The sequence below is a fragment of the Canis aureus genome, chromosome 5 (genome assembly GCF_053574225.1).
Source record: "Canis aureus isolate CA01 chromosome 5, VMU_Caureus_v.1.0, whole genome shotgun sequence".
NCBI lineage: Eukaryota > Metazoa > Chordata > Mammalia > Carnivora > Canidae > Canis > Canis aureus.
The window spans coordinates 82074428-82095003 of record NC_135615.1 but is presented as its reverse complement, the minus strand read 5'-3'; the positions used below and the strand labels follow the sequence as shown (position 1 = coordinate 82095003).

The 20576-nt window shown below is 57.4% G+C and overlaps 1 protein-coding gene across 6 annotated transcripts in view; it reads left to right on the top strand.

Annotated features, from left to right (window-relative positions):
- The window catches only part of CROCC (ciliary rootlet coiled-coil, rootletin), a 42151-nt gene that overhangs the window by 4812 nt on the left and 16763 nt on the right, over positions 1-20576 (top strand). For 3 of the 6 annotated variants that reach the window (XM_077899450.1, XM_077899446.1, XM_077899447.1), the window contains exons 4-20: positions 3898-4083; positions 4177-4260; positions 4335-4396; positions 4479-4644; positions 5134-5240; positions 7520-7756; positions 8232-8328; positions 9406-9489; positions 9863-10096; positions 10906-11105; positions 12723-12905; positions 14180-14324; positions 14967-15113; positions 15525-15755; positions 17552-17745; positions 18030-18157; positions 19286-19455. In XM_077899450.1, the coding sequence (XP_077755576.1) occupies positions 3898-4083; positions 4177-4260; positions 4335-4396; positions 4479-4644; positions 5134-5240; positions 7520-7756; positions 8232-8328; positions 9406-9489; positions 9863-10096; positions 10906-11105; positions 12723-12905; positions 14180-14324; positions 14967-15113; positions 15525-15755; positions 17552-17745; positions 18030-18157; positions 19286-19455 (2655 nt within the window). Of the gene's footprint in view, positions 1-3897; positions 4084-4176; positions 4261-4334; positions 4397-4478; positions 4645-5133; positions 5241-7519; positions 7757-8231; positions 8329-9405; positions 9490-9862; positions 10097-10905; positions 11106-12722; positions 12906-14179; positions 14325-14966; positions 15114-15524; positions 15756-17551; positions 17746-18029; positions 18158-19285; positions 19456-20576 lie in introns of those variants that run through there. The other 3 variants (XM_077899448.1, XM_077899449.1, XM_077899451.1) reach the window with 3 other exon arrangements.

The following is a 20576-nucleotide window of genomic DNA, read 5'->3' as shown; positions in this document are numbered from 1 at the left end:
GACCCCCGGCCCAGGGCTGTGCATTGCCGTTTTGTTTTCTGGGTGTAGGAAGAGACAACTGTGTCAGGAGTTCCGGGGGAGGGGGGGCGGTTGGAAAGCTGGAAGGACCTCAGACATGACCCTCTCGTGGTAACAAATGGGAGACTGAAGGCCAGAGCCGGAAGCCGGCCCAGAGCCCCCCGTGTGCTAGGCAGAGCCAGGTTAGCCGAGGATCCCTGGGCTCGGCCTGTCCACGCAGGGGCTGCATGGTCATGTTGGGAAGAGGGATATGCGTTTATGTGTGTGGTTGTGGGGTATGCCAGTGTCCTGGTATTGGCTCGCCTGGACAGGCCCCCGACTTGTTGAGACTTGCAGAGGAGCAGGGCGTTGTGGGGGGGCATGGTCGCCCCTAGTGCTGGGGACAGTGCAGAGCTAGTTTTCCAGGGTTTGCAGGGGGTGTGGAGGGTGGGCTGGCCCGAGTCCCCCATTGTTGGGGGTGACGAGGCCTTGAGCCAGCTTTCTTCCCAGTTTAGCACCCTCTCATCTTTTAGCCACTGGCACAGTGCCAGGCCCCTAGGGGCTGCCTCTTAAATGCCAGCTTCTGACTGATAATGAAGCTGGTGCGGCCCCCCTAGCTGGCAGGGGAAGGAGAGGAGATGTGGAAGGTGGCAGGTTTTTTTTCTACCAAGACACAGCTGCTGAGGCTGGAGGCCCAAGGCGGTGGGGTGGCGGGCTGCATTAGTCTAGAAGATTCCCCCATGTGGCTGGGGAGGCCCTTGAATAGCGTGTAGAGGGAGCTGGGTGTTTCACTTTTCTCTGTGTCAGGTGGTGTGAGTGAAGCCCCCCACCTGCAGGCAGGGTTTGGACGAGAATGGCCTCCAGGCCGGTCCTGGGGTGTGGGCTCCCAGAGAACATCAGAGTCTGGAGATCGCCTTATCACAGATGGGGAAGCAGGCCCAGATCAGGGGCTTGGCCGAGGTCATTGGTGGAGCTGGGTTAAGAGCCCTGGTCCAGGGGTGCTTAGGTGGCTCAGTGGGTTAAGCATCTGCTTCCAGCTCTGGTCCTGACCCCGGGGTCCTGGGGGTCCTGGGATGAGCCCCATGTCAGACTCTGCTCAGCAGGGGTCTGCTTCTCCCTCTCCCTCTGCCCTTCCCCCCCTGCTCACCCTCAAATAAATAAAATCTTAAGGAAAAAGAAAGACCCCTGGTCCAGGGCTCTGCAGTCAGTTCTGTGGGACTTTGTCCCTGCTGCCAACGTGTTCCCACAGTACAGGTGGCCAGGCCTGCCCCTCTGGTCATACATGTGGGCTGTTTTGGAGGCCCGTGAGGTTGTTCTGATCCTTTAAACCCCACGGCATCCCTGGGAAAAAGAAGTGGAAGCAAGATCAGGATCTGTATTCTGTTGACTGCATGTAGGGAAACTGAGGCAGGGGCTCCCTGTGGCCACCTCCCAGATCAGAAGGAGGACCTCATGGTCCCTTTGGAGGCCACCCCCCCCTCCCATCTTCCTGTCCCTGACTAGCAGGTGTTGGGCAAGGCAGCTGGGAATGGGAAGGCATGGCCACGCCCCCTGGGCTCCACAGGACTGACCCCCTGGGCTCCCCCAGTTCCATGGCAACCTGGACTGAATGAATGGCGGGTAGTAGGGCAGTGGTTGCTAGGGGAGACAGTAAACTTCTTTCATCCTCAGCTTGGTGACCCGCCTCTTTTCCTTTTGAATTACAAGTTAAACTGAAAGGCTGTTTTGTGAGGTGTGAAGTTTACAGAAGGGGGTGAGGTGTGGCTGGGAGTGGCCCCGGGCCGGCTGGGAGCACTGGGGAAGTCGGTGGAGCACCCACCAACTGCCTGAACCCTTCTAAATCACAGCAGCAAATAGCACCTGGTTCACACAGATGTGCAAAACATGCAGAGCAGGGGCCCTGATCAGACCTCATGGAGACACACACAGATGCACAAGACGAGTCACTCGGAAACACAAGTCCCCTTAGTGATACACTCCCATTCATGGACTGGACACAGCGTAAGTCACACCCACAGCCAGGTACCACACAGTCCCCCTGGTTCACCACCTAGACGCACAGCCGTACACCAAGATATCCCATCCTGTAGACAACACAATACGTGGTCTCACGTCTCGTGGACCGACACAGCCAAAGCTGTGATGCATACCTGCACTTTGCATAGAGTTGCTGATACGCATGCCACAGACACACGTGGAGCTCAGACACGCTCCCCAGCCCCACCCACTTGCAGGCCTGCATGTAGACATAAAAACACGTGAACACATGGGCACCCACAGACGTCCCCAATGCTTGCACCGCAGCGTAGTCCTGTGGCCACAGATGCCACCTCACTGAGGTCCCTGCGAAGGCCGAGACACAAAGAGGGTCCCCTATGGGGACAAATGACAAAAAGCCCAGCCACAGCCAGTGAGGTACACCCACATCGATGCACAACACACATGGTATCGCAGTGCCACCACGCTCAGATGGAGACACTCGCCTGTCACCTGACTTAGGTCGACTCCACGCAGACACTGGTCATGGGCCTGCAGCCTGCCTTCCAGGCAGAAGCCCCCAAGCAGTCCCCGCTGACCCTTCTTTATGGGTGGCACCCCAGTGGCCACTGTCGCCCTGCCCCAGCACTGACCCTAGCCCATGGGGAGGGGAAGGTCAGAGAGGGTAGGGAGCAGGCGTTGTCGGTGGTTCCTTGTGTGGCTCCCAGGCTTGCTGGGAGAATGTAGGCCCAGAGGGCTGGCCTGGCCTGGCCTGGCCTGGTCCCATTATGTAGCCAGGGTGAGAGCAGTTGCCCTTGTTGTCGGCTTCCCTGGCACCTGGTGTGCAGGGCATGTGAATGCCATGCCTGGGCTAGCGGGCCAGGCACTGGGGAGGTAGATGGCGAGTGTGGGCCTGGGTCAGGCTCAGCCAGGCGGGGCTGTCTTCCCCTTGGTTCTCTCTGGGCCCTGTCACTCCTCTCGTCATTCCTGTTCCCTCCTCCCTTCCTTGGCAGCTTGAGGAAGCTGAAGGGCCTCTGGGACCAGCAGGTGCCTAAAGGGTTAGGAGGCTCAGCCAGAGCAACCATGGTGATGACAACGCAGGCATCCTGCCTGAGCTCACAGGGACTGACAATGAAGGGACTGCCAGCTGCCTGGGGGTGGAGCAGGGTACCCACAGAAGCTTCCCGTAAGGTGGGAGGGGGACAAGCCAGGGCTCGGCAGGGATGGGATGGTATTAATAAGCAGGCCTGATGTTAGAGACTTGGTGCCTCTTTCAGAGCGCGGTGTATGTGAAGCGTGGGGGCGGGCCGGGGGCTCCTCTGCGTCCCCCTGGGGATGTTTGAGATTGCCAGTGTGCCTTATGTGTGTGCATGTCTCTCAGCCCAGATATGCGCGTGTGTATTTTGCCTCTGTTTGAATGGATTCACATGCGCTCATGCGATTAATTCATGATCTCAACCAATTTGCTGCTCCCACTCTTCTGGGGCTAAGAGGCAGTGGAGAGCAAAAATCTAGGTTTCCTGAGCTCACCTTGGGTGGGGGCGGGGAGACATGGGCATGTTGCTAATAATCAACCACAGCTGCACTGGGTGTTTGGAGGAGAGGCACATGGTGTACCCATGCGAGCACACAAAGGGCCTGTAAGATTTACCCCCAACCCCTCGTGCAGCTTTGTGCCTTGCATGCACGTGTTTGTGGGCCCACCTGCATGTGTCCACCCATGCCTTGTCTGTGTGTCCATGCATGCTCAGTCTGTGTCTGTGCACAGCTGCATTACCCTCTGCACCCATGCACTGCATCCTGGGCTTGCCCGTGTATGCCTGCAAGGCATTGTGGGTCCAGGCCCAGCCTGGCACCCTCTGCAGAGTTCTGTGCTGCCTTCCCGGGAGGCCCGGGCCTCTCACCCAGGGACCTTCCCTGCAGCTGGAGCAGGCTGTGCGGCTGGAGTCTGGGGAGCTGGAAACGCCAGAGCCCAGGGGGCTGGTGCGGCAGAGCGTGGAGCTGCGGAGGCAGCTGCAGGAGGAGCAGGCCTCCTACCGGCGCAAGCTGCAGGCCTACCAGGAAGGCCAGCAGCGGCAGGCCCAGCTGGTGCAGCGGCTGCAGGCCAAGGTCAGGGCCACCCACTCCTCCCGTTCCCCCCTGTACTCGCTTTGCCCCACCCCCCCACCTAGGGCTAATCTTCCACTCCCCACCCATCCACAGACTCTCCAGTACAAGAAGAAGTGCTCGGAGCTGGAGCAGCAGCTGGTAGAGAGATCCACAGAGCTGGAGCGACAGCGGCTGCGGGTGGGTGCGAGGGTGGGGCAGGGCAGGCCCTTCCCACTGCCTGCCCAGGCTGATGCCCCACTTCTCCCGCCCAGGACACAGAGCACAGCCATGACTTGGAGAGCGCCCTCGTCCGCCTGGAGGAGGAGCAGCAGAGGTGGGGGTGCGGCAGGAGGGTGCAGGGCTGGCAGGGTTGTCCTCTCCTGCCATGTGCACACCGGTCCCTTTCGCACCCCCAGGAGTGCCAGCTTGGCCCAGGTGAACTCCATGCTCCGAGAGCAGCTGGACCAGGCGAGCTCGGCTAACCAGGCTCTGAGTGAGGACATCCGCAAGGTGACTACCGACTGGACACGCTGCCGTAAGGAGCTGGAGCAGCGGGAGGCGGCGTGGAGGCGTGAGGAGGAGGTGGGCACAGGGGTGCTGCGAGGCCGGTGGGGTCTCAGGGGCCCAGCCTGACCCGAGGGGCAGGACAAAGGGGTCAGGAGAAGGAGAGGGAGGCCGTGCTGGCCTGTGAGTCCCTTAGGAGAGGTAAATAGTTGCTTAGCCCCGACCCTGTTCCTCATAATAACTGTGTGGTAGGTGCTGTCATGCACATTTTAAAGAGAAGTTAAGTAACCTGCCCACACAGGTGATGCAGCTGGCAGCTGGGATGCAAACCTGGGCCTCCAGCACTTTCTGACCTTCCGCTGCCTCAGTGCAGCCCAGTTCCCTGCGGGAGGGAGGCTGGAGATTCTGAGCGGGACACCTCCCTCCAGCCCTGGACGCAGGCTGGGCGCTGGCCCAGGGGAGGACCCACTTCCTGGGCGACCCCGCCTCGCAGGACCCTCGGAGTTGGGGGGCGGGGGCGGGGCTGGGGCGGGGGCGGGCCGGCCCTCACTCACCCGCCTTGTCCAGTCCTTCAACAGCTACATCACCAATGAGCACAGCCGCCTGCTCCTCCTCTGGAGGCAGGTTGTGGGAGTGCGTCGGCTGGTCAGCGAGGTGAAGATGTCCACCGAGAGGTGAGGGAGGCCCGGCTGCCAGAGGGGCGGCCTGCGGAGACGCTGCTGCATCTGCTGGACAGCCTCTTTTTTTTTTTCAAATATTTTATTTTTGAGAGAAAGAGAGAGAGAGGAGCAGGGGAAGGGCAGAGGGAGAGGGAGAAGCAGACTCCGCAGGGAGCGGATGCAGGTGGATCCCAGAACCCGGGGATCATGACCTGGGCTGAAGGCAGACACTTAACTGACTCAGCCGCCCAGGTGCTCTAGCCCCTCTTTTTTTTTTTTTTTTTTAAAGATTTTATTTATTTATTTATTCATGAGAGACACAGAGAGAGAGAGAGAGGCAGAGACACAGGCAGAGGGAGAAGCAGGCTCCATGCAGGGAGCCTGATGTGGGACTCGATCCCTGGTCTCCAGGATCACACCCTGAGCGGAAGGCAGGTGCTAAACCACTGAGCCACCCAGGGATCCCCTAGCCCCTCTTTTTAAGTTGAATTCAGCTCAACTCAGTTGAATGTCAGTCCAACCCAGCACACCTACTGTGTGTAGGCTCTGTGGAGAGGCAGAAATAGCTTCTGGCACCATCAGGGCAGTCAGCATTTACCAGGTGTTACTCTGAGCTAGGCTCTTTGGCCATTTTATTTCTTCTTTTTTAAAAAAAATATTATTTATTCATGAGACACACACACACACACACACACACACACACACACACACACACAGAGGCAGAGGGAGAAGCAGGCTCCATGCAGGTAGCCTGATGTGGGACTCCATCCCAGGTTTCCAGGATCACGTCCTGGGCTGAAGGTGGCGCTAAACCTCTGAGCCACTGGGGCTGCCCCATTTTATTTCTTCTGGTATCTACAACGTCCCTATGAGGTGGGAATTATAATTCCCATTTTACAGGTGAGGGGACTGAGGCTCAGAGAGGTAGAGTGACCTTCCCAAGGTCACACAGAAGAAAGTAAGTGGCTGAGACAGGATATAAGCTCCTGCATTTAATCCCTTAGAATGTTCAGCTTCTGCTACAGGACCTTGCAAGCTCTAGTGATGAAAAGATATGGACCCTCAAAATTCTAGACTGAGGAAGTGAGTGGTGAGTGGCATGGAAATAGAGAGAATACCACAGATTCTCAGAGGATGGGAGGGTCGGGGAGGTTAGAGAAACACTTCATAGGAGAGGTGGAATTTGCACCGACCTCAAGGGCTGGGTAGGATTTTAACCAGCAGAGCCAGGGGCACTCCAGGCAGAGGGAAGAGTGTGAGCGAAGGCTCGGAGGTAGGAGGACATGGCAGTCAGTGGGGTTGAAGCAAAAGGCAGGAAGGGGGGTCAGGCTGTGAGAGCCCCCAAGGCCCATGTGAGCAGGGGAGCGTGGTCCTGCTTGATCTTTGAGCAGGTGAGGCTTTGGGGAGAGCTTCTCTACATCCAACATGGGGCTTGAACTTACAACCCTGAGATCGAGAGCTGCATGCTCTGACAAGTGACCCAGCCAGGTACCCCTAAATATGTTTTATTTATTTATTTAAAATATTTATTTATTTATTTGAGAGAGAGAGATGGGGAGAGGGAGAAAGCGAATCCCAAGTGGATTCTGTGCCAAGCGCAGAGCGCCTTCAGAACCAGGATCTGGAGAAGAGTATTCCACTGAATGGATATACCAGATTTATTTAATGGTAGCCCTCTTTTGATGCACATTTAGATTGTTACCAGTATTTCTTACATGAGCAATGCTGCAGTGGATCACATAGACAGGTCACTTTCCTTGCATTGGGCCAATCTATAGGATAAACTCTTAGGGGTATAGTCAGTAGGTCAAAGAACCTATCCATTTGGGCAGCCTGGGTGGCTCAGCGGTTTAGTGCCGCCTTCAGCCCAGGACGTGATCCTGGAGGCCCGGGATCGAGTCCCATGTCAGGTTCCCTGCATGGAGCCTGCTTCTCCCTCTGCCTGTGTCTCTGCCTCTCTCTCTCTCTCTCTCTCTCTGTCTCTCATGAATAAATAAATAAAAATCTTAAAAAAAAAAGAACCTATCCATTTATAATTTTCAGAGCTCTAATTGCCCTGTGTCATGGTTACACCTACTTACCTCATGCCAGCAGTGTAGCGGAGGGCCTGTTTCTCCATAGCCTTGCCTACATTGTGTTTTATGTGACGTTGTGTTTTGTTTTGTTTTGTTGCCAATCTGACAGTGACATCGCTGTCACTATATACCTATAAAACTATACCATCCTGGGATAGTTTTAATTTATACTTGGGACCCTGCCCCTGTCCTGTCTCTATCCTCTGTTCTCTCCACCAGAGATCTGCTGCATTTGGGAGGAGAGCTGGCCCGGGCCTCAAGAGCCATCCAGGAGGCGGACCTGGGGCTGAGTGCAGGCCTGCGGCTGGCTGAGAGCCGGGCTGAGGCAGCCCTGGAGAAGCAGGCACTGCTGCAGACCCAGCTGGAGGAGCAGCTGCGGGACAAGGTGCTCCAGGAGAAGGACCTCGCCCAGCTGAAGGTGCAGAGCAACCTGGACAAGGCCAATCTCAGTGCCAGGTGGGTACCTGGTAGGCAGCACAGGAGGCAGGCTTCCCTGTAGAGTGTGCATCTGGGGATTCAGGGAGGAACGAGTGTCTGTTCACTGGGGATGGGCCCTCCCCCTGTGTGAGCTCAGCTAGTCTTCATAGACACTGTGTGTGACAGAGGCGGGGGACTGAGGTTCAGGGGGCTCTTGTTCAGGGCACGTTATGAACGATTTAACCACTGATGCTAGAACTTCCATTCCGAGCTCCTGTGACCTGGATGAGTCCCAGGGTGTCTTCCCATGAGGGAAAGCAAGTGGCAGCCTCACTCTTCTCTTACAGATGAGTAGTCTGAAGTCCAGAGAGAAGTGACTTGCTGAAGGTCACACAGCTAGGGAGGTGGATGCTAGGGTCCCTTCCTGAGGTCTGGGAAAGCATGAAAGTCATAGAGCTGGTGGGTCTGAGGTGGGTGGGTCTCCCCTTCATGTCTGTAACTGCCCTTCTGCCAGAGTGACAGAGCTGGCCCTGACCGTGGAGCGCCTTCAGAACCAGAATCTGGAGAAGGATCAGGTCAACAAGGTCCTTACTGAGAAGCTTGAGGCCCTGGTGAGATGCAGTTGCCCCTGAGACATGGGGGGGATTGGGAGACAGAACAGATCTGTGGATGAGGGCTGTGCTTGCTTGGGCCACCCTTAGCATTCCATTTATTGCTTGCTTGCTTGCTCTTTTTATTATTTATTTATTTATTTATTTATTTATTTATTTATAAGTGTGTGTGTGTATGCACACACAGGGGGAGGGACAGAGGGAGAAGCAGACTCCCCACTAAGTAGGGAGCCTGACTTGGGGCCTGATCTCAGGACCCCAAGATCATGACTTGAGCCAAAAGCAGATGCTTGACCCACTGAGCCACCCAGGTACCCCTAGCATCATCCTATTTATTCATAAAAGATTTTATAAAAGATTTTAATTTATTTATTCATGAGAGACAGAGAGAGGCAGAGACACAGGCAGAGGGAGAAGCAGGCTCCGTGCAGGGAGCCTGATGGGGGACTCGATCCTGGGACTCCAGGATCCTGCCCTGGGCCAAAGGCAGGTGCTAAACTGCTGAGCCACCCAGGGATCCCTCTAGCATCCCATTTAGACTCAGTTTTACCCCTCATTCATTGAGCACCTAGTGTGTGCCAGGCCTAGTGTGAGTACCTGGTGTGTGCCCGGCTTAGTGGTAAGTATGTGCACCTACTTTATCGTATTTCATCCTTTCAGCAGCCCTGTATGTAGCCTGAGTCCCATTACACGGATGAGGAAACAGGCCCAAACTGAGATGCCTGTGCCCTGCTAGCCCAGAGCTCCTTCTCTTGGAGCTCAGCTGCCTCCCTCCAAGAGGGACCCCCTTCAAGGGTACTGCCTGGGTTGGTCATCCTTCTGTGTGGGGCCTGGCCTGGGTTCTATGTCCCGCCCTCCTCCAACAGACCGTGTGACCTGTATAGTGACACTGTGCTTCTCTGGGCCTGGTCGGTCAGTGAGGGCACTGGGGCTGCTCTGGGGTCTACCAAGCGTTTGGCCTGTGGGCATGGCTTTAGCGGCCACCTGTTGGGCAGGGCCCGAGGAGGGAGATGAAGGTGGAGTTTCAGGCTAGGGTAGAAACCCTGACCACTCTTTGTCTCCCCAACATCATGCCAGGAATCCCTGCGGCTCCAGGAGCAGGCGGCCGTGGAGACAGAGGACGGAGAGGGGCTGCAGCAGACCCTGAGAGACCTGGCACAGGTGTGAGGTGGGCGGGAGCCCTGTGCCGGGCGGGGCCAGGTGGCCTGGAGCTGGGCCGCTAGTGGCTGGCGCGGGGACCCCAGGCTGCTGCTGGAGGCCCCTGCTAGCTGAGCCTGGCCTCTGCCCCAGGGGAGTCCCAGCCTGAGGGGAGGCGCTGCACGTTCCAGGCCCACCTGTGGGAAATGCCCGATTTATGTCTTGGCAGCATAGGGAGACCTCACCGGCGCCGAGGGCTGGGCCAGGGCAGGTGGAATCAGGGGGGCCTGTGGGAAGCGAGCTAGGAGCGTGCGCCCAGTGTGGGGGGCAGGCCGACGCGTGGCCCCTGGTCCTGCCCAGCCAACCCGCGGCCCCGCCTCCCCGCCCCCCTCCGCAGGCCGTCCTGTCGGACGTGGACAGCGGCGTCCAGCTAAGCGGCTCCGAGCGCACGGCCGACGCTTCGGACGGCAGCCTGCGGGGGCTCTCGGGCCCCCGGACGCCCTCCCCGCCGCGCCGCGCCTCGCCCGGCCGCGGCCGCTCCCCGCGCCGAGGCCCATCCCCGGCCTGCTCCGACTCCTCCACGCTCGCCCTCATCCACTCGGCCCTGCACAAGCGCCAGCTGCAGATCCAGGTGGGAGGCCCCAGCGGCCCCCGGGGCGGCCTCCAGGGCGGCGCCCCAGGCCCGGGGTCGCGCTTGGGCCACTCGGGGCGGGGCCAGCGCTGTGGGGGCGGGGCCAGCGCCGTGGGGGGCGGGGCCAGCGCCGCGGGGGCGGGGCCGGGGTTCCGCGGGAGGAGCCCGGGCCTGGGGCCTGAGAGTGGCTGGGTCCTGGAGGGGATCCAGAGCCCGGAGAAAGAGCCACTGAGTCAGGACCCACGGAGGCGGCTGAGAGCGCTGGGGCAGGTCTGAGCCCAGAGGGCGAGGTGCTTGGGCAGCTGGGGGCGGAGCCTGGGGCCAGAGGAGCCGGGGCAGAGCTAGAGTCCTGGTGTAGGCGAGGAGAGTGCCCTACCGCGGGAGCCAGGAGCCTGGGAAAGGCTGGGAGGTGTTGGAGGGGGTGTTGGAATCAATCTAGGATGAGAGGAACTGGGGATCTAGGGGCATCGAAGAGTCTGGGGGAGAGTCAACCTGGGTGCAAAGGGGAGGAGCCCTGGGGTAGTCAGAATCCAGGATTCTGGAGAGGAACGAGTGTGCTTGTTGGTTTGTCTGGGGCCTAGGTCGGAGCGGCCTAGGAAATGGAGGCTCAGAGCCCTAGCCGAGTGCTCAGACAGGTGGTCGGGACAGTGAACAGGAGTGGAAACCTCATCTGGGGGGCTAGCTCCTCTCTCCTGCTCCAGGCCTCGGCCGCAGAGTAGGCTGGTGTACATCTCGGAACGAGCAGAGAGTAGGGGACGCTCTGGGAGCTTCCTAGGGCTCCCCCAGACTCAGTGGTTCCCATGCCACAGGACATGCGTGGGCGCTATGAGGCCAGCCAGGACCTCCTGGGCACCCTGCGGAAGCAGCTCAGCGACAGCGAGGGTGAGCGCCGCAGCCTGGAGGAACAGCTGCAGCATCTGCGGGACAAGACTGACGGGGCCACCCAGGCTCATGAGGACGCCCAGCGCGAGGCCCAGCGTCTGCGGAGCACCATCAGCCTCCTGAGCAGGTGCCTGAGAGGTCGGGGTGGGGGCCTGGGTCTAATGCCAGCCCGAGCCCATAAGCATGTGGATTGCACTGACATGCTCATCACTGGCCTAGAATGTCTGTTAACATTTAAATTAATTAAGCATTATCAGGGTGCCTGGGTGGCTTGGTTGGTTAAGCATCTACCTTCTGCCCAGATCATGATCCTGGGGTCCTGGAATTGAGCCCCTGCTTGTCAGGGAGTCTGCTTCTCCCTCTGCCTTTGCCCCTGTTCATGTTCTCTCTCTCTGTCAAATAAATAAAATCTTTAAATTAATTAAGCATTTAAAAAAGTATAAATTCTGTCTTTCTGTTATCCTCACCACATTTTAAGTGCTTGGTAGCCACAGATGGCCAGAGAACATCTCTGTCATCTCAGAGAGTTCTGTTGACAGTGCTATTCTAGACCGTTTCTTGGAGACCTTGGAGACAAGAAATTATCTACTCTTAGATGCCTGGTTATTTTTGTTGTTGTTGTTTGCCGTCTTTTTTTTTTTTTTTTTTTCGTAAATGTAACAGCAGAATAAACAGTTGGAAAATTGAAGGTGGAAATAAAAGGGCGGGACCTTGTCACAGCCTAACCACAGTTAACTCGCTGGTTCTGCTTCCCACGGTGCTTCCTGGCGGTGAGGCTGAAGAGGCTTCTTGTACACCTGCCGTGTGCCAGGCTCAGTTAGTCTTCCCATCACGCTCAGGCAGTTCAGAGCTGTGACAGTCCTGAGCTTGAGAGACTTGTCCAAGCGGACACAACAGTGTGGCCATGGGTAGGAATTGGAATTCAGGTCCATCTGACAGCAAGACCAGTGCTTTCCATGCCTTGGAAGGAGGGGTTTTAGGTCACTGTGTACACAGTGAACACCTCACTTTGCATCGTGCTGTTCTTACTTCCTGTCGTGCTGTATGGTTTTTCCCACCTACTGCCAGCCTTAGCGTCTAGTGTACATCTGGGTTGCCACTTCGAGTGAAGAGGTGGGGCTGCGGAGGCGATGGCAGCGATCAGCCCTTAGCTTCAGCCAAAAACCCTAGCTGGCTTGGAAGGAGGGGTGACAGACACACATGCCCCCCTCCTTTGCTGTGACTGCTGAAAGTGGGGGGAAGGCAGCACGCTGAAAATCTCCAGAGTTCCCAGTTGCCCCCTCCCTCCCCCTCTGGCTCCCACGTGCTGCCGGTCTGTGCAGCAGGAAGCTGCCATCTGGGCACACCCAGCTCTATCTTCCAGAATTGAGGGGCTCGGGGTGCTGAGGGGCATTTCCTGGTCCTATGGACTAGCAGAGCTAGCAGCAGAGGAGCCTAGCCTGGCCTCTTCAACCTGGTGGGGTGGTTGGAAATAATGCCAGTGTCTCTATCCATCTCATGGGGCCTCCAAGTCGGTGGGTGGGTTGGGGGAGAAGGAAAGCTGGGTGTCCTCTGCTGGGAGGGGTCAGCTCCAGGGAGATGTGGATGAAGTGAGTCACCCATGGGGGGAGGCAGGAAGGCTTCCTGGAGGCAAGTGCCTTAGAGGTCGGAGGATGTGGCTCCTGCTAGGACAGCAGCACGGTCCTCATCTCTGGGGAGAACAGCCCCAGCATCGCCTTCAGCCTCCCCTCCCCTCGTCCTGCAGGGAGAAGGACAGCCTGGCCTGCAGCCTGCAGGCGGCCCAGCAGCAGGCCGAGGAGCTACAGCAGGAGCGGGAGAAGCTGCAGGCGGCTCAGGAGGAGCTGCGGCGCCAGCGGGACCAGCTGGAGGAGGAGCGGGAGGCCACGGCCCAGGACAGTGCACGGACTCGCAGGGAGCTCGAGCGCAGGTGAGTGGCTTCTGGCCTCTCTGCCAGGGCCACTGAAATGTACCCTGGGGCTCCCCACAGCATCCTGCCATCTCGAGGAATCTTCACAGCACTCCTCTGATGTAAGATCTTCCAAATCTTCCAACCTGGCCCTTTCAGGAAACAGGCTCAGAGAGGTATTGTCACTTCCCAGGGGTCAGAGGAGTGCCATGAGGTAGGGGTATGGCTGGTGACAAGAAAAATTAAAGCAACAGTAGTAATATTAATATCATTATTATTTTTTAAAATTTTATTCACTTATTCATGAGAGACAACAGAGAGAGAAAGAGAGCCAGAGACACAGGCAGAGGGAGAAGCAGGCTCCATGTAGGGAGCCCGACGTGGGACTCGATCCCGGGATTCCAGGATCAGGCCCTGGGCTGAAGGCGGCGCTAAACCGCTGAGCCACCCGGGCTGCCCTAATATTATTTTTTATTTCTTTTTTTTTCTTTAAAAAAAATTATTTATTTAGTAGAGACAGAGAGAGAGAGAGCCAGAGACACAGGCAGAGGGAGAAGCAGGCTCCATGCAGGGAGCCCGACGTGGGACTCGATCCCGGATCCCCAGGATCAGGCCCTGGGCTGAAGGCGGTGCCAAACCGCTGAGCCACCCGGGCTGCCCCTGATATTATTTTTTAAATGGAAAATTAACAGTAATAATTTTAATTGTAATGTGACCAAGTGCCGAACACCATCGCAAGCACTGAGATTCTCTTGTTCGGCCCTCAAGGTATGACTCTGATGTGGGACCTGTCACTGTCCACATCTTGTGGATGGTGAGACAGGCACAGAAGGGTCATGCGATTTGACCAAGGTCACGCAGCTCATTATTAGAAGAGCCAGGATTTGAACCCAAGCGTTCTGCCTTCAGAGTTAACCTCTTAACTGCTGCACCCCTTTCTCCTCTGAGGCATAAGTCATGGTGGTGTTTAGTATGTCGGTGGTGGGTATTCTTGTTTCTGCAGACTGTTGGGGAGATCGGTCACGCACTGTTTTAAGCACTTCGTGTTCAGTAGGTCACGTATCCTTAGAACAGCCTCATGAGGCAGCTGTTACCCCATTTTGCAGATATGAAAACTGAGGCCCAGAGTCACAGAGCCAAAAGTGGAGGGCTTGGCTGTCCTTATGAGGGAGGCCCTGGCCTCCAAGGCTCCTCTCTCAGGCCTGGTCCCTGGCCCACGCCAACGTTGTCTGGCTGCGGGAGACTCTGGGCAGGGAAGTGATGCAGGGCGCCCACCACCCACCCTCTGTCCACAGCCACAGACAACTAGAGCAGCTGGAAGTGAGGCGCTCAGGGCTGGCGAAGGAGCTGGTGGAGGTGAGGGAGGCGCTGAGCTGTGCCACGCTGCAGCGGGACGTGCTGGAGGCTGAGAAGGCCGAGGTGGCTGAGGCGCTGAGCAAGGTGGGACCCCATGTGCTGCACAGCCACAAACCTGCCTGTGCCCTAGGCCCCAGGCCCTCTAGCTCTGGCCACAGACTGACCCCGGTGTCGGGGTGGCCGCTGACCCCTTCCACCCAGACCGTAGGCTGACCTCTGACCCCAGCCATAGGTGAACTGACCTCTATTAGTGGTCACGTCCTTGCTTTTCCAGATGCTCCTGGGGCAGTGCCTGTCGTTCAGGTTATCCCGTCCGATCTCTGGACACAGGTTCCGTGGGGTCTGTGAGAGGTGCCTGCCCCAGCCCTGAGATCTGGGTCCTGAGCGGTGCCCTCCCACACCACTCTGGAGGCCCTGTGAGCCTGGCCCTGCCCTGCGAGAGCTGGGTTCTCCTGCTCCTGCCCAGCCCTGCCCCGGGCGGCTTCTGATAGCTTCATAGGCAGCAGGCCTCTGCACTGGTGGTTTTCTGCCTCACTTTGTGTCCTCTGCACCGCCCCCCCCATCTCTGAGGGGCTCATCTCTCTGCCTCTTTTTTCTCCTTGCCCCCTGCCTCCATCTCTCTGCCTTCTCCCATCTCCGTGTCTCCGCATATCTTTTCCTGCCTCTCCCTGGCTCTCCCCTCCCTGTCTCTCCATCTGACCGTCTCTGGCCACCCTGGCCCCACAGGCAGAGGCTGGCCGCGTGGAGCTCGAGCTCTCAATGACCAAGCTGAGGGTGGAGGAGGCCTCTCTGCGGGACTCCTTGTCCAAGCTGAGCGCCCTCAATGAGAGCCTTGCCCAGGACAAGCTGGGTCTGAACCGCCTTGTCGCCCAGGTATGCCGGGTGCCAGCGGGCCCACCTGCCCCGGGCCCTGCCCTCCCCACTCAGAAGCCGCACTGGCCGAGGTGCCCTGGGGCCAGCCCCAGCCCCGACCCCTGCCTCGGTGCACAGCTCCCTGTACACCTCTGGCCCTGGCCCTGTCTTGGCCACTGCCTCTCTTTCTGTCTCTGTTCTGTCCTGACTCCACGTGAGAGGAAGCAGCTCCCTGAGCCCTCCTCTGTACTGCCCCCTCCTCAGTGTCCACACGCCCAAGGGACTGCCCCTTACCCCAGGGAGCCTCGCCCGGGCTGGCTGGGATGGGTGGGCGGGGTGAGGGGAGGGGGCATCCTTGGTCCTGGGTGGGACCCCCTACCGCAGGTGGAGGGGCTGAGCCGACGCTCCTTGGCTTCCCCCTGGCTGCCTCAGCTAGAAGAGGAAAAGGCAGCCCTGCTGGGCCGGCAGCGGCAGGTGGAACAGGAGGCCTCCTTGGCGCGGGAGGAGCAGGAGCGGCTGGAGCAGCTGAGGCTGGAGCAAGAGGTGGAGCAGCAGGGCCTGGAGGGCTCCCTCCGGGTGGCAGAGCAGGCCCGGGAGGCCCTGGAGGACCAGCTTCCCACACTGCGCCAGGAGCGCTGCAGGCTCCAGGAGCAGCTGGCGCAGGTGGGTGTACGGGGTGGGGGGGCTCCAGCCTCCCGCATCCTGTCCTGGCGTAACTCCCGGGCCTGGGAGCCTGATTCGGGGTTTAAATCCAGCCCTCCCTTTGCTAGCTGGGAGCCTTGGGCGGGCTACCCAACCTCCCGATGCCTCAGTTGTCCTGTTTGTAATGCGAGGCTAGTTCTTTTTTTTTTTTTAGTCTTCCCTTTTTTTTTTTATTTATTTTTTTATTGGTGTTCAATTTACTAAAATACAGAATAACACCCAGTGCCCGTCACCCATTCACTCCCACCCCCCGCCCTCCTCCCCTTCTACCACCCCTAGTTCGTTTCCCAGAGTTAGCAGTCTTTACGTTCTGTCTCCCTTTCTGATATTTCCCACACATTTCTTCTCCCTTCCCTTATTTTCCCTTTCACTATTATTTATATTCCCCAAATGAATGAGAACATATAATGTTTGTCCTTCTCCGACTGACTTACTTCACTCAGCATAATACCCTCCAGTTCCATCCACGTTGAAGCAAATGGTGGGTATTTGTCATTTCTAATAGCTGAGTAATATTCCATTGTATACATAAACCACATCTTCTTTATCCATTCATCTTTCGTTGGACACCGAGGCTCCTTCCAGAGTTTGGCTATCGTGGACATTGCTGCTAGAAACATCGGGGTGCAGGTGTCCCGGCGTTTCATTGCATTTGTATCTTTGGGGTAAATCCCCAACAGTGCAATTGCTGGGTCGTAGGGCAGGTCTATTTTTAACTCTTTGAGGAACCTCCACACAGTTTTCCAGAGTGGCTGCACCAGTTCACATTCCCACCAACAGTGTAAGAGGGTTCCCTTTTCTCCGCATCCCCTCCAACATTTGTTATTTCCTGCCTTGTTAATTTTCCCCATTCTCACTGGTGTGAGGTGGGATCTCATTGTAGTTTTCATTTGTATTTCCCTGATGGCAAGTGATGCAGAGCATTTTCTCATATGCATGTTGGCCATGTCTATGTCTTCCTCTGTGAGATTTCTGTTCATGTCTTTTGCCCATTTCATGATTGGATTGTTTCTTTGGTGTTGAGTTTAATAAGTTCTTTATAGATCTTGGAAACTAGCCCTTTATCTGATATGTCATTTGCACATATCTTCTCCCATTCTGTAGGTTGTCTTTGAGTTTTGTTGACTGTATCCTTTGCTGTGCAAAAGCTTCTTATCTTGATGAAGTCCCAATAGTTCATTTTTGCTTTTGTTTCTTTTGCGAGGCTAGTTCTTATCGCAAAAGATTGTTCTGAAGAGTACACCCGTGTAAGCAGTTGGTAGATGAATGGGCGCTCAGTAAAAATTCATATGATACCAGATAAATTTTGCATTAGAATTTCAGACTTTTTAGGACATAGCTGGAAGGTGCCTTAGGGTTTTAGGGATCCAGGAACCTTCATACAGTGTCTGTCCTAGAGGGCCTGGGCTCCTGGGAAGGGGCTCTGGGGGGTGGGCCATGAGGCATAGGGAGCAGGGCTCCAGGCCTTCACTCTGAGTCTGTTTTGTATGTTAAGCTCCTCTGAAAGTCTTAGGGTGCAGAAAGCTACTCCCTAAACTGTGGGAGGACACTTATTTTTGTATGTGTGTACAGTGCAGGTCCAGAGGAGCCTGTGATTTGTCCCAAGTACACATAGCACATCGGGGCAGAGTCTGAGCTTGAACCCAGGTCTCCCACCTGCCCGGCCAGGCCTGGGTTGGGCTCAGGGTTGGGGTGCTGCTTGGTGAGCAGCCGGGAGATTTGGGGAGTGGTGCTCACAATGCCTGGGTGGGGGCCAGCTCTCCCGGCAGCTAAGCGGGCGGGAACAAGAGCTGGAGCAGGCACGGAGGGAGACGCAACGGCAGGTGGAGGCGTTGGACCGGGCATCCCGGGAGAAGGAGGCGCTGGCCAGGGAGCGGGCCGGCCTGGCGGTGCAGCTGGCGGCAGCTGAGCGCGAGGGCCGGACCCTGTCGGAGGAGGCCACGCGCTTACGGTAAGGCCTCAGGCTCTGCCCAGCCCACCCTGGGGTGGGGGGCGGGGTCTGCTCGGGGCCACACGGTGACCAGCCACACCCTGGCATTGGTCCACCGGGACAGTTACTTAGGAGCCAGGCTTGCCGGCAAGTCCTAGCGAGGGCCCAGGCATCCCCAGGGAGCGTGGGCCCGGCTGAGCAGGTAGGCTGGTGCCCGGCCCACGGCTGGCCCCGCCCTGGGAGTCACAGTTTCCTGGGGCCCGGGAGGCTGAGTCCCAAGGCCTCAGGGATCGTGTGTGCTGCAGCCTGGAGAAGGAAGCCCTGGAGGGTAGCCTGTTTGAGGTGCGGCGGCAGCTGGCGCAGCTCGAAGCCCGCCGGGAGCAGCTGGAAGCCGATGGGCAGGCCCTGCTGCTGACCAAGGAGGCCCTGACTGGTATGGGGGGCCTGGGTTGGGGGTAGGGAACTCCAGCCCAGACTGTAACCTGTTGCTTTCTGGGGTCTCCGGATGTTGGGAGCACTGGCTTTGGAGTCTGGCTGACCTGAGTCCCAGCGCTGCTGCTGCCACTTAGATCCGAGCTTTCTCAAGCAAGCCCCTTCCCGCTCTGGACCACAGGTTCCTCATCCGACAGAGGTGATAATGCTCACCTTCTAAGGCTGTTGCCAGGATGAGGCGAGAAGGGCACGTGAGGACCTTGGCCCAGTGCCTGGTTCAGCCAGCGGTGGCTGTTTCTCGTCACCAGGGCACTGAGCGTGGTCTGAGTTCTCTGCACAGCCGTGGACTCTCTCAGCCCCATGCTCCCAGCCCCGCTTCCCTCCACGTTCCCCGCCCAATGTCTGAACTTAGGGGGGTTCCTCTTGCTCAACAAGCATTGACTAGGCGTCTACTTGGGCCATGGAAATGAACTTTCCTGTCCGCATCTACCTGAGCCGGACAGAACCAGGAGGGGAAATGCTGACGGTCTCTGGCGGGCTTCTGACCCAGGAGATGGCTTTTGGATTGTCCACAGTGGGGTGTAGCTTCCCCGTCGTCACGTCCTTTAGTGCTGACAGCCCAGCAAGCGTGTTTATGACAATCAGTCATTAGAGGAAATGCCTTTTGGAAAACTGTGCAGCTTTGGGGAATTCCCTGTCTCCTCTGAGCCTCCATTTCCTCCTCTGTAGACTGGGTACGAGATAAGCTACCTGTGTGTTATAGTGAGGCTGCAGTGAGAGTAGATCTCTCGCGTGCTCAGCCAGGAGTCGGACCCCTACTAAGCACTCAATCCATAATGTGGGTTGTTCTCTTTGGCTAACCTCCCCATCTGGGGGGTCTTCCTCATGTCATTTCATTCCTTTGAACGCCATTCCAGGTAGATGGGGAGGGGGACAGGGCCAGTGGGATCATGTGGCAGATGGGGGAATAGGCCCAGGGAGGGCAAGAAGCTTCTCCAAGAGAACGCAGCCTAGATCCCCCGCTCTCCTCTCTGGGATCGTACCCACGTGGCTCGTCTGGTTTGAAGATGCTGCCCCGTGGGGATGTCCTGGCCCAAGCCTGTCCCCTCCTCCTATCCCTCCTGTGCAGGAGAGCTGGTGGGCCTACGGCAACAGGTGACAACCACGGAGGAGAAGGCAGCTCTGGACAAGGAGCTGATGGCTCAGAAGCTGGTGCAGGCTGAGCGGGAGGCCCAGGCCTCTCTGCGGGAGCAGCGGGTGGCTCACGAGGAGGACTTGCAGCGACTCCAGCAAGAGAAGGTTCGGGTAGCTGGTTGGGGCAGGCAGGGCTCTGAACCAGTGTCTCCAATGTGACCTCAGAGAACTCATCCTTCTCACTCTGCATCAGTCTCCAAATCTGTGAAATGGAACTTCATCTCTGTTCCAGAGACCCTAAGGGCAGCTGAGATCCACTGGGGATGCTTTATCAAACATATGGATTCCCAGGCCCCAAATCTGGTTCAGTCCTAGTGATTTTGATTACAAGGTCCAGACATTTGGGAAATGCTGGTCTAATTTAATGTATAGTAGGGAAGCGTTTTCATTTGCTAAGATGTACTGTTTGCATATGAAAGACCCCTCTGGGACCTGAGCACATGAAAGGCATAGAGCCAGGTTACTAGAAGCCAAAACAGAGCTATCTAAGAACACTTGTTCTAGAATTTCGTTGCCTGGGTTTGGACCTGATCTTGGCCACGTCCTGGTTAGGTTACCTAAAGTGCCTTCATTTCCCTGTCTGTGATGACGGGGAGAGGATGAGGCGAGATAATCTGTATAAAGGGTTTAGCGTAATGACTGGCACTTCCTAAGTGCTCCACTCTTGCTATGGCACTGAGTTACTGTCCAGAGCAGGCCTCAGGGCAAGGGACCCGAGGCACCCATGTGGGACAGGGCTGCCTCTGACAGAGGTCCGGGCTGTCGCTCTGTGACCAGTGGGGCACCACATCCCCGCCTAGTCTTCTTGGCTTTGGGGAGCTAGGGTCTCACTTCTCCAGCAGGTGGCAGCAAAGCATTTGAAGAAGGAGCACTTGTGCCTCCTCCCAAAGTTGCTAGGCCTGGCGCTGGGGCCCGGTCCCTGTGGGACCCCGAGGGACCCCGAAGGCGCCGTTCTTGCCCTGTGGATCTAACCGCCCACCCCCCAGTCCCCAGGGATTCAAACTCCCGTGTCCTCTCTGACTCCTCCTGCACCTTCTGACTTGGCCTCTTTGTCACCAAATCTGTGCTCTTCCGTCCATCTGCTCTGCCTCCCCCGCCCCCCTTGGTCCCTCACAGCCCGCCCAGCCCCTCTCTACCCGAGCCCCAATCCCGGTCCTTCTTCCATAGCTTTGAACAACTCCTGAGTCCCAAATTCAGATTACTGCTTGTCGCCCTGACTTGAGGCT